The following is a 13,029-nucleotide window of genomic DNA, read 5'->3' on the forward strand; positions in this document are numbered from 1 at the left end:
GTGTGCGTGTTCGTGTGGATTTATCCGGTGGATAAATCAATCAGGGTGATCTGACTCTCTCTCAGATAACACACACACTGAGCTCTTATTAACATGCAAGTTCTGTTATCAGCTGGATTTATTGGTGCCTCCAAATAATGAATAGTAAATTTGATCCGCTGTAAAGTAAAAGAGGGCGTTCAATCAGAATAAATAAACATATTCTGTACATGTAATAGGGCTTAAAATGTTGGAGACGACACATTTCATCAGCTGAGATTAAATCATTTGAGCCCAAAGTGATATTTAAATGGCTTGTTTTGTTTAACAACAATAAAAAAAACAAATATTTCATCGTAAACGTCAGGAAACAGCAAACATTTAACATTTTTGTTTGATAAATGACTTTGATGGAAATCATGTTTTGCATGTGATAAACCATATCTGTCAATATATTTATTATATATGCATTACATGCCAAAATGATCCTGGCCAAAATTAATTCACAATATTATCCCGATAATTATAAAAATATATTTAAAATTAAAACATGTTAGAATCACTTTTTTTATGACATCTTTTCTCGTGAAAAATGTATCTTAATGGTAAATAATCCTATTTATAAGGTGTCCCTGCATAAACAAATGATCAATTAAAAAAGGGTGTGTTTTTTATTCCATGATACTTCCTGTAATTTTTAAAATCAGGCTCTATTTGTCACTTCTCTACCACGATAGTGAGCTAGACGGCTTGTTCAAGTCCCTCGTGATGAGATTCACGATTGTCCAGATCACGAAGATTCAGTGGATTCGGTGCAAAATGATGTTTTACATGTGATAAACTAACATGTGCTTTTCTTTTATTAGAGACATTTCATTTAAACAAAGAAACCGAGCGTTTCCTCTTTATTCCCGCTGAATCACCGCTTCGTCTCTCGTCCCACACAGAAACGCTGTGAAGGAAATGCCTTCGTCTCGTTGCCTCGGAAACCAGAGTCTCGTTGAATCTTCACGTTTCGTGGTTGTGTAATGGTGAGTATTTTAAGAAAGAAAAAACACACTCAAAATGAATTTTACGCACTTCAAAGTTCCCGGCTGATTCTTGACTTTAAGAGGCAGGTTGTTGACTTGAGGATCGCTCCCATCTGGTTTAGCTTCCAGGCTTCCAGCTCGTTATTCTCGACCAATCAGCGATGCAGCTCACGGCCAACGAGGCTGCTTACCTTCTAACAACCAATCACGATCTTACCTGTCTGCTGGGAGGAGTTTCATCCCTCTAACAGAACGACATAAGAGGAGAGATGCTGCATTTTATTTCTTCCCGTCGACAGAATTTCAATTTCATTTTGCAACCGCGTGGATGTCACATCCTTTGTGTAATCATTTTACATAATGTGGACCCAAGCCGTCATGTTTTTTAGTCATGTGATGTCATAACACCTGCAGCACCGTGGTTTTCTCTGCTACTGTGTTGTGAAGCAGCGGATCTCTAGCCGGCCGTTCACGTTGAAATATGATTGCATTATGGATTGCATTATTATACCCCGCCATGCCAAGCGCTCACAACGTTGATGATGTCTGTTGATGCGACTCTCAACGCCTCCGTCACACCGGAAAGGAAATTCAAATATTGTTTTTCATAGTGCATGAAAGTTGGTCATTTAAAAAAGAATGCATTCCTTTGGCTGCCTAACAGGTTTTATCATCATGAGATCCACATTGGTGTCGGTGTTCGTCACGCTGGTGGCGTTTGTGAACGCAGCGAGGAGCGGTGAGTGCACGTCTAAATGGAAAATACGATTGTTATCACACCGTTCCCTCCCTTCGCCCTCTGAGATATAAAACCATTCAATTCTCCTCCCGTCTAAATGAGTCTTCTCGTTGTCAGAGGACGACGTGCAGCCGTGTGCGACGGTCCGGACCTCCAGCTCCGTCGTGCCTTTGGGGTCACCTGTCGCAGCCGCCTGCGTCATCAGAGACGGCTGCCCCCTGGTGGCCGGAGGAGACGTTCACATAGAGTGGCGCCTCGGGGACCGCCTCCTCCCGGCCAACGGGAGCGGCAGGGTGTCCGAGGTGGTCATACCGAGCTTCAACCTCAGCAGGGAGTTCCTCACCTGCTGGGTCCGGGCCTCGCCTCCTCTCGTGGTGGGAGGAGTGGAGATCAGAGCCGGATGTGAGAAAAGTTCAACTTCTCCTGCATGTTTGTTCTTTAATTCATGAACACAGCTTGTTCATGTTCCACCAGTGAGAACCAGGAAAGAACTGACCATGTTTAATAAACTAAGAAATTAGAAAGTAAAACTTCAACACTGAACACTTTTTTAACATGAAAGTATCCTTTTCTTTTGAGAGATCTGACACTTTTGAAAGGATCTGTAGACGGCGACGTGTTTTAGAGGTTTACAGCAAAAGCAAAAAAGAAAGAAACATCAAAAGGAATTACTTTCTAAACTTCTTTTGACCCAAAAACAACGAAAACATAATAAGAAGGGCATAAAATCAGTAGATATTTAGATTTATAAAAAAAAAAAAGATGTTTTGGAACTCGCTGCAAGCATTCGTCTACTAATAAAACTATTAAAATAATTCCAAATACAATGAAAACTAAAATACATCCTATGTGCAACATACTATAATTATGTATTATCCCATATGATGCTTAGATCCAGATGCAGTGTAACTTTTATCTCATGCAATGACTTCATATAGGGTCGCCCATAAAGTTGGAATACTTTGCAAATGTCTTATAAATTAAACTGGGACACATAATGTAAATATTTCACCAGGTCAAAAGTGATTACTGATGCATTTAAATAGGAATAAACTGAAAATATTACAACTTTATGGATCTTTTCATCCACAGATCCACCAGAAGCTCCACAGAACCTCAGCTGTCAGACGAACCTCACCACCCCCAACACCCTGACCTGTAGGTGGGACCCGGGGAACCAGGAGACCCGCCTGCACACCAAGTACACCCTCCACACCGAGATACGGTAACGTTCTGCCTCCAAACGCCAGGAATATTATATCATATATATATATATATATATATATATATATATATACTGGAGCACTTCCCAGAAACATCATTGTTTGGGTGTCGGGAACGTTCAGGGTGTCATTTACAAAAACATGCTGGTGAGTTTGCACAACCGCGTTGTAATTTCCTCATTTCAGGGACTCGAACGAGAACCACACCTACGAGCTGCTGCCGGGAGTCCGCCGCTACGCCATCCCCCGCTCCGGCTTCGTGCTCTTCTCAGATATGGAAATAAACGTGAAGGCGGAGAACGAACTGGGAGCGGCGACCTCGGCGACCATCGTGTTGGAACCCGTCGGTGCAGGTGGGAAATACAGAAAACTATATATATATATATATATATATATATATATATATATATATATATATATATATATATATTATCCCCTGTTTGAGGACTGTGGATTTTACACACATTTATGGGTGGTTTGGGAGCAAATGCTGACTATGTGAAAAGTCTTTCTACTACATTTCTCTGACCAAACTGTTGGGTTGCATTGTGGGTAATGTAGGGGCCAAGTTTTGACAAGGGAGAAGAATTCATGGAATAAAAATCCAATCTGTTTCTGCTTAAACTCCGTGACTGCGATGCTAATTTGGTGCTGTACTCTTTTAATAATATATTTTATTTCACAATCTAATGTTGTAACAGTTTGTGCCTCTCATGTATTTGCAGAACAAAACACGACGGTTTGAAGGTGTTTCCACACTCCTCATCGGGATGAAAAACAAATATGTGCACTGCACAATAAAACTTATTTTTACCTATTTTACAGCGTATACTTTTGCTTTCCATGTAGCTGGAAATGTCAACGCCTCCTCCTTTTGTATGACAAAAGAAAAAGAAATAATGTTATTTTAAATGTTGTTAAAATGAAGTGGATTTAAGTCAAATCCAAACACCATGTTTGCTCGGATGGAACATGATGTCACAACATGAGAAATGGGTTAAATATCTTCTTTTTTCTTTTACTTTGAGCAGATGGAATATTTTTTATTATATTTTTTAAGAAGCTGAAGATCGACTCTAAGTGTTAAATTACCTTCTTTTTTTAAATTGCTCATTACTTATTTTTTAGGGAAGAAATCTGACTAAATGAATGAATTTAGTCTGAACTTTTTCTGCACTGATAGAAATGGTAAATGAGAAACTTTTTGTTGTTTTATTCCAGCTAAGTTTGACCCACCGACGATTTTGAAGATACAAGCGGTGCCTAAAAGATTCGGCTGCCTGAAGCTGAGCTGGACTTTGTCTCAGCAGCAGGCGTGGATGCGTGACTACCGGCTGAACCTGGAAGTCCGACTCAGGACTGCTGACGGCGGCCAACGGAGCGAACGAGCGGTGAGTAAAAGTACCAGCGTCACAATAAACTGAAACTTTAAAGGGTGAGTAGGTCATTTGGAAAAACCACAGAGATTTTGACTTGACTGCCAATGTCCCGCCCCTTTTTGTTCAGACCTCTGTTCAAAGCTCCTCCCCCAGAACGCCAAACGAGTACGCAATCAGGAAGTAATCGACAGACAGTCAGGCCGTCCAATTACTTCCTCCGGCCCGACGTTTTTGATTGGACGGGATTTTTACAGTCCCTCCACGGCCACAGATGACTTATTTTTTTTAATTTTTTTGTCAGAGCATTTACATTAAATGCTCTGACATTCATTGCTATCCGTATGTTATGAGGATTCCAAGTAATATCACAGAAAGTGTTTGTGAACAGAATCACCTACTCAACCTTTAAGTATCTACAAGCCATCATGCAGTAGCGTCATATCTGTTTCTGGGTCGTACCGTAGATCCTGGTGAACCGGGTGAGACCAACCAGATCCGTGGACCAGTGCCGCCTCCTCCACGGGACTCAGTATCTCATCCAGATCAGAGTCCGGTACCAGCAGAGCCCCTGGAGCGAGTGGAGCGCCAGCCGGACCGGAGTCACCTTGGAGACCGGTAGGGCTCGGACGCAATCAGTCACTCTTCATCTTATCGCCTTTTCTTCCATTTCCTGCTCTTTTTCAATATATGCTAATGCCATGTTCCACGTCTCCCATTGCTTTAGCGCAGGCTGAATTGATGTATTGAGTTCTTGACGCACACCGAATCCATACACCTGCCTCGTATAGCAACGTTTTTAAAGAGTGAGGAGGGGAAGTGCAGGCTTTTGACGAGCCGCCGAGCTGACAGCCGTCTCTTTCTTGCAGCTCCCACCGGACGCCTCGACTCCTGGACGAAGGTATCGGGGGATAACGTGCACAAGCAGCTCAACGTGCACTTGTTTTGGAAGGTGCGCTCATCACACGTCACATGTTGCTCGACAGGGATGACAGCATTTCCTTTTATAGCTCCGGTCGAGTGTGTGACGCCTGCCTTTTAAAATGCTCTCTCGCTTCTTTTTTCCCCGCTTTAGCCATCAAAACAATTTCACGCCAACGGCCAGAATGTGTCATTCATTGTCTCGGTGAAAAAGCTGCCGGGTGTAAATGGAAAGCTGTGCTCCACGTCGGGGAATCATTGTACTTTCCAGCTTCCCAGGAGAGCAAAGAAAGTGTACTTGAGTGCTGTAAATGCAGCAGGGAAATCCTCCCCCACTGAAGTTCCCATGCACCTACCTAAAGGTAAAACCTCATACTGGTTCACAGAATCGTCCCAGATGTCAGTGCAGTTTAATACATCTCATCTTTTTCTTGTCTATAGCCAGTGGAGTGATATCAGACGTCACAGTGATTCCTCAGGATGACAGATCCATCCTGGTCCAGTGGAGAAGCCTGGTTTCTTCCAGTCTCACTGGTTTCGTGGTGGAATGGAGACCTTCGTTACAAACGGACCTCTCTCTCACCCGGTTTGAAATAACGGACAGAAACCAGACACGCCTTCTTATAACAGGTATGTTTTAGGATCAGTCTTCTTATTTCACATACCCTGTTATTTGGTTTTCCTAATCTATTCACTGGTATATGAGATCTTCTTCTTCCTGTGCCTGTACACGCTCCTCCGTAGCTTAGAGGCGCTGATTCGCTGTAACCTCTTCACTCTCATCAATAGGCGGCTTTGAGCCCTACAAGCCCTACGGGATCTCTGTGTATCCCAGGTTTAAGGATGGGATCGGCCTTCCTCAGACTGTTGATGCCTACTCCAGACAAAAGGGTACGTCAAAGACACAGAGAGGATCACACAGAGCAGGCAGGGCTGCCTCCACTTTGAAGAAGTGGAAGAAAAAAGAGACAAAATCATGAGTTATGAGGAACAGCTGATACGTGATGGAATGATGCCCCCTTGTGGATAGAAATGAGTAATTACTCATCATGAGCACAGTCACTCATCCCAGAACCATATTTCTTTTTTTCTTTTTTTTTGTTAAAGCTCCAGCCGTGGTTCCAAAGATCCAAATTAAAAAGATCTGGGAGTCGCACATCGAGCTCGTCTGGGATGAAATCCCGTTGGACCAAAGGAATGGAATCATCCAGAACTACAAGGTCTTCTACTGGGATAACGAGGGTCCCATTCACGGTAGGTTAGAGGCCGTCATTAAGTCATTTTCTTACGTTGCAGGATGTGATCTGATCATCTGTCTTGCAGTGGTGAACGCCGACCCGGAGGAGAGGAGGGTGATCCTGAAAGACCTCAACGCCGTGTCCCTGTACGAGTCTTTCCTGATGGTCAGCACGTTCGGGGGGAGCCTCAACGGCTCAACGATTAACTTCAAAACCGAGGCCTTTGGTTGGTTCAATTCAATTCAATTTTATTTATAGTGTCAAATCACAACAGAAGTCATCTCAGGACACTTAACACATTGAGCAGGACTAGAATACGCTCAAAATTTCAAGAGTCAACACAATTTCAAATTCCCAACATCACCCAGGGGTAAGCGTTACATCGTGTGACCCGTGTCATCGTGTGACCCGTTGCTTTCTGTGAACATGGCAAAGAGATCAAGAGGATGTGATTGTGTTCATTTCTCTCCTCTCAGATGCCGTTGTTGTCGTGGCGATTCTAACTGTGTCCGTCGTCGGACTGATATTGATGGTCATCTTCATAGTTATGACATTTTTCTCCAACCAAAAAAAGTGAGTTGGCTTATGAAGGGCTGTCTTATGAAGCTGTGATATCATTTATTCTGAAATAAATACATGAAACTTTCCTTTGCAGGCTGAAGGGGCGTTTTTGGCCGGCTGTTCCGGATCCGGCTAATAGCAGCATCAGGGGATGGACGTCCGAATCCACACAGGTGAAGAAGATTCACCTGTGTAGTTATAGGATGTTCTTACGGTTCCCTCGATAGATTTGTTTTGATAATTAAAGAAAATAAGATATGTGGCAAGTTTGTCATACGTTTTGTCTCATTAGCCACTTGTTAGCAATCAAGCTTCAAAATTCACGTTTCTTCACGAGGTATTGACGTATGTTTTACATAATCTCTTCAACCAAATTTCCCTTCACAAAAAACCTTGAACGGTGTGTCCGTGTTCTCTCCTCCACCAAACATCCAGCCGCCGCAGCCGGCAGCTGTTTTCATGGATAAATCCTCCTGCCAAGCACCGAACGGCAGACAGACGGACAAAGTTAGCAGCGGAGCATTTATCAGCTAAACAGACAGACGTTTCCCTCGGGAGTTAAGAGACCAAAACAGAGCTAAAAGCAGAGGGAAGGTTGGACTCGCCAGGTGGCCATGAACACAACTCCTAATGAGTGATGATGTCGCTCCATGTGTGCAGGATGTGTCAACCAGCAACTGTTCGTTTATTTACTTGTTCCAAAGCCTCCAAGTCGACAAAAACGCTGCTTTAATGAAAGTAAATGTATGATAGAGGCCCTACATGTATCTAATTGACTATTTAAAGTAGGGGGGATTATTGGCAAGAACGATACGATACGTATCACGATACTTTGGTCACGATACGATACGTATCACGATATCACGATATAAATAAAGATGAAAACACAAGTACCTGTATATGTACATCAGATGATATCGATCAGAGGACAAATTGAGTCAAAACTATTTCATTCAAAACAGCCTCTCCATTTTATTAATTCCCATTAAATTCAGTGGAATAAATATTGAAAATAAAATGAAAAGGATAAAGTACTGCATTCACAACGCGTCTAAACATGAATCTTTTTTTTTTAAATCGATCTTTGGAGTTGAAAAATCGATATTGTGTTGGGCGACAAAGTATCGCGATATATTGCCGTATCGATATTTTTACCCACCTCTAATTTAAAGACACTGATGACAGATTGATGTTTGCAGGATTCCCATCTTGACTGGGACGACGAGGAGTCCAACCCGGAGTACCTGACCCACCTGAGCTTCCTGGACATCCCTGGGAAACTAAGTAAAGAGGACCAGGACCCGTGGTTCAACAGCGCCGAGGACACCAGCGACCTGGGAGAGTCCATCTGCGGCTCGCCGTTCATCCCTGGCTACTCGGGCTCAAACAGCGACTCCGTCCCGTACGCCACCGTCATCTTCTCCGGTCCGTGCAACAGCCCCACGCCTAAAGACTCGCATGTCTACCTGCGGTCCGAGTCCACGCAGCCCCTCCTGGAGGCCGAAGACGCATTCACGCCAAAGTGCTACCAGAACATGGCGACCGATGGGACGGCGAGTGAGCAGTGCTTTTTTGGACCGTCCCACGACTGTGAAGCTGGGGGGGCGGAACCAGGAATTCTGTGGGATGACTTTCCTTTTCTACGCGCATTAGCCATGAATGATACTGAAAATGATTAAAACGAATGTACTTTGCTGATAATATGAGGATTTTCTGCTTGTCATGTGACCTTGTCCAACATACCATCAGTGTGTGAATGTGTTAGTTCAGCCATCAGTGTGTGAATGGGTGAATGTTAAATCTGTATTATATTTATGATTTTAATGTCCTTTGTACTTTGTTCGTACCATTCTTTGTAAATGTCATGCTTTTAAAAAATACACTTTTTTACTGAAGAAAATGTGATCATGTGGTTGTTTTTTAATGCTTACAGTGTAGTTAAAACAATTCAGTTGAATAAAATAATTAAATTGCATAAAGACAGGAAAAAAGGTTTTCCCATCGATGATCGTTCTCCACAACAAGCTAATGGATTTGATTTAATATGGTAAAATGATCACGCAACGCAGCGCAATCACTCAATCAGACTAAAGGCAAAAACTCACGTTGGGTTTGGTTCACAAATCAGTCCTTCACTGTGCGTGACCCAGACAATATATAAGTACTCACATAGTGCTCCCATTCCCTGCAGCAGCATGTAAGGGTGGAAATTATGATGGTTAATTACCAACATGTACTTCTTAGTGGTTAAAGTTCAAAGTGTTGTTTGTCATGTGGTCTGGAGCACAATGTCCTGGAGCATGGGTTGATTTACACACATTTACAACTGATCTAGTGTTAAATATCTCAACAACCTCTTTTCCATGACTAAGACGATACAATGGCGAGATGGCACCAACGTCCTTCAACATTGACTGTGACTTCAATAATATTCAATATTGTTGATGAAAAAAGAAGAGACAAGAATGTACTTCAATAAATAAAACACTTTTGGAAAAAATACAACTAACCTGAAGCGACATATTAAAGTCCAACCACCCGAAAATCGAGGTAGGAGACATTGCTAGATGCTATCATCATCTATAGCCTATTAAAAGACATCATACATTATTTTACTGAGGAAAAAATGAGACCTAGCAGCTTAGCTGGCAAACTTTTATAATCTCTGTTTTGCAGGTAGATCACGTTACATTGTTTGTGTTCTATTCTCAATGATTTAGCATCAACTAGCTACATCAGTGTGTACATCGGAGCTGTTGACGTAATAGTCACATAGCAGCCTATCATAAGTTACATTGGTTCACTATAAAACCAGCAGTTTAGGTTGCATTCTTAATCATTCACGTGCTTTTCATCAGGTAAGGAAAACATGAATCTTATACCAAATGACAAATATATATTTTGGACTAGATTGACTTAAATGATAATCAAACTAAACACTAAAATATCTATGAGACAAAAACTAGACTAGACTTGACTAAGGCCGCGTTCAGACTGCCAGCAGAAATCCGATTTTTAGCCCATCCAGATTGGAACCGGATGACTCTTTTGAAGTCTGAACAGTCCCAAGTCACATGAAATCCGATTTTTGCGAAACGGATCGAAACCACCTCCAGGAGGTAGTTTCAGATCGCATTTGGACAGATGCGTCTCAGTCTGAACAGCTCCAAACACTCGGATTTGACTGTCCGTGAGGTCACTCTACGCGACGCCAGACCTGACCCAATGCGCCAAACCACCCGCCTGTTTCAAGTTGTGGAGCTACGTTACCGGTATGGAGCAGTCGGAAGAGGCTGAAAACATCAGTCCTTGGACAATATACTCATGTGAGCTGCCTCCATCTTGTTTGTTGTTTTTCTCGTCGCTATTACATGACGTCACACAATACACGCCTCCGCTCCGACGTCGTTGCTACAGCAACCAGTCAGATGGGTCACTTGATGTGGCCCAGTCTGAACAGAGCCAAATGCGATTTGGACACTTGCTAAAACAGTGTGGACAGTCAGCCCTAAAAATCGGATATGAGAAGGAATAAGATTTGAATCGGATTTGCCTGCAGTCTGAACGCGGCCTTAAAGCTATGGTCTACGATTTGAAAGGTTTGAAAAATGCACCCCTCCCCCCCCCCAACACGCCCCTCCCCTCTGTGCTCCTCCGAGCTCGTATCGTTCTCCCCTCGGATCCTCCCACCTCCCTCTTATTTTATGAAAATAATTCACCGAAAGGTGTTTCTGAAAACATTTTATGCCAGAAATAAGCTATGCAGTTGCTGAATCTGTCTTTATTTTAGATCGACACCGGTCAGTTTAAAATAATTTACCCATCTCACCTGGGTGTTTAAATTACACCCAGCTGGCCACCATAGGTTCCATCCCGGAATGGAACGTTTTTACACACACACACGGAATTGTTTGTTTTTGAAAGTTGTGGGCGGAGCCTACATACATCAAAGAACACGGAATGGCTTTGATGTCATATGTGACATCATGAATCCTCTCTATATATATCATCAAAGCCATTCTTCCCTCAGTCATCTCAGGACACACCAAGGCAGACATCCACAGCAGACCAGGCCAGCCAGAAGGCAGCAGAGCAGAACCGACAAAAGCCAAGAGATCCTCAGAAAATTCAACAGCAAAGACGACAAAATGCAGACAGTCCATGATTTGACGAGGAAGATCCAAAAGCTCAAAAAGGAAAAGTGTGACGCAGAACAGAAGTGTCATGAGCTGAATCAATACCTGGACATACAGCGCACGGAGCACTACAAATATAAGACTCATATGGAGAAAGAACTCGAGGGCTGTAAGGAAACAGCCAGACGAGGCATCAGGAACATGGACAAAGTCAGACTCCACAGGGAGGATATATTCAATGGACACTTCATCTTGATGCATGACAAGTGCAAAGCTATGAAAGCACAGGTTAATGAAGCTGAGATGATGGTGGCAGAGATGCAGGAGCGTTGTCAGCAGGAGAAGAAAAAAGTAGCAGACTGTAAGGACGACATGGTTACGAAGACCGACTGGAACAGAAGGTTAAGGCTGAAGATACAACAAGCCCACCTAAAAGTTTGTAAGGACCTCTGTCAAACAAGATCTCGACATGTTACGACCCTGCAGAAGGTTGAGGAACACACTAAGCTGGTGACTGAATTAAGGCAGACAGTCGAAGAAAACAACATATCTATAAATAACAACAATATATTGATTGAATGCCAGAAACAGGAAATCACAGACTTGAAGGAAGAACAGGAAAGAAGGGAAAGGGAAAAGGAAAGGGAAAAGGAAAAGGAAAGGGAAATGGAAAGGGAAATGGAAAAGGAAAAGGAGAGGGAAAGGGAAAGGGTAAGGGAGAGGGAAAGGGAAAGGAATGCCCTTCTTCTCCAGGGCAAAATAACAGAAAATGCTGTCAACGTCAAGAGGCTTCAGGATGAGGGAAGTGAGCTTCGGGAGACGTTGAACAACACAGAGGATCAGCTGATGGAGTCAAGAGAGCTGACTGAAAAACTTGAGATGGAACTGCAGACCTCTCAGGCAGCTAAGGTGAGCCTGGAGGAGGCTCACGTTGAGGAGGTGTCTAAATTAAAGGAGACAATCCACGACTTAATCTCAAACCAGAAGGAGAAGATCGCTGACTTGAAGGAAGCACAGAACGCTTTGTGTGAAATGAAGCAAGACAAAATTGTCACCTGCAAAAATGTAGAAGAATTAGGCAAAAACATGGCTTTGAAGGAAAGTGACTATAAAGATGAGATTTTGGAGCTGACTGAAGCCAAGAAAAAGCTGGAAGTAGAACTTCACAAGTTAACGCCGGCGGAGAAGGTAAAGACGTGGTTAAGAAAAAAAGGCGCTCTGAAATGCAAAGTTACCCCAAAGGTTGAAAAGGAAAGACCTCCTACCCATCGGACAAATTATGACATGTTCCTAGCCAAGACTACCATTCACGGTACAAAATGCCTTTTTCAGGACAGGCCCGTCAGTCGCAGCTCGCTTTCAGGAGAAAATGGGAACACAGCAAACAACGAACATGGAAACACACCAGCACCCGAGACATGTGAGACGTCCTTAAACACACCCGAGACATGTGAGACGTCCTTAAACACACCAGCACCCGAGGGAGGCAAGGCAAGGAGAGGCAAGGCATTTTTTGGGTATAGGTTCTAATGAGCGCCGTGGTGCAGCATCACGGTGTCTCTGACCACCGTCTTAGTGGGTTTTCGCCGAGTGCTTCGGTTTCTCCCACATAATTAAATTCAATGAGCAAAAAAAAACAACAAAAAAAACGTCTGTAGATGGTCGGTTTAAGAAGAGAACAATTATGTTTCCATGAAAACAATGAAGTAATATTGTCCCATATGTCTGCCCCACGCACATTATTTTTTAAATGTGTTTATTGAGTTTTAATGAAGCTGCGATAGACTGGCGTCCTGTCCAGGGTGTACCCTGCCTTCGCCCAATG

General features: G+C 43.1%; 1 protein-coding gene across 1 annotated transcript in view; it reads left to right on the forward strand.

Annotated features, from left to right (window-relative positions):
- LOC311023978 (granulocyte colony-stimulating factor receptor-like) overlaps nt 1–9,044 on the forward strand; it is an 11,087-nt gene extending 2,043 nt beyond the window's left edge. The window contains exons 2-17 of the mRNA XM_084026121.1: nt 927–1,010; nt 1,675–1,749; nt 1,867–2,151; nt 2,842–2,974; nt 3,159–3,325; nt 4,194–4,363; nt 4,816–4,966; nt 5,218–5,300; nt 5,424–5,631; nt 5,711–5,899; nt 6,059–6,160; nt 6,377–6,523; nt 6,593–6,733; nt 6,984–7,080; nt 7,163–7,241; nt 8,268–9,044. Of these exons, the coding sequence (XP_083882247.1) occupies nt 1,686–1,749; nt 1,867–2,151; nt 2,842–2,974; nt 3,159–3,325; nt 4,194–4,363; nt 4,816–4,966; nt 5,218–5,300; nt 5,424–5,631; nt 5,711–5,899; nt 6,059–6,160; nt 6,377–6,523; nt 6,593–6,733; nt 6,984–7,080; nt 7,163–7,241; nt 8,268–8,747 (2,496 nt within the window). The 5' untranslated portion in view covers nt 927–1,010; nt 1,675–1,685 and the 3' untranslated portion in view covers nt 8,748–9,044. The remainder of the gene's footprint in view (nt 1–926; nt 1,011–1,674; nt 1,750–1,866; nt 2,152–2,841; nt 2,975–3,158; nt 3,326–4,193; nt 4,364–4,815; nt 4,967–5,217; nt 5,301–5,423; nt 5,632–5,710; nt 5,900–6,058; nt 6,161–6,376; nt 6,524–6,592; nt 6,734–6,983; nt 7,081–7,162; nt 7,242–8,267) is intronic.
- The last annotated feature ends 3,985 nt before the right edge of the window (nt 9,045–13,029 follow it).

The sequence above is a fragment of the Eutrigla gurnardus genome, assembly GCF_963514095.1.
Source record: "Eutrigla gurnardus genome assembly, chromosome: 14".
NCBI classification, from domain to species: Eukaryota; Metazoa; Chordata; class Actinopteri; order Perciformes; family Triglidae; genus Eutrigla; species Eutrigla gurnardus.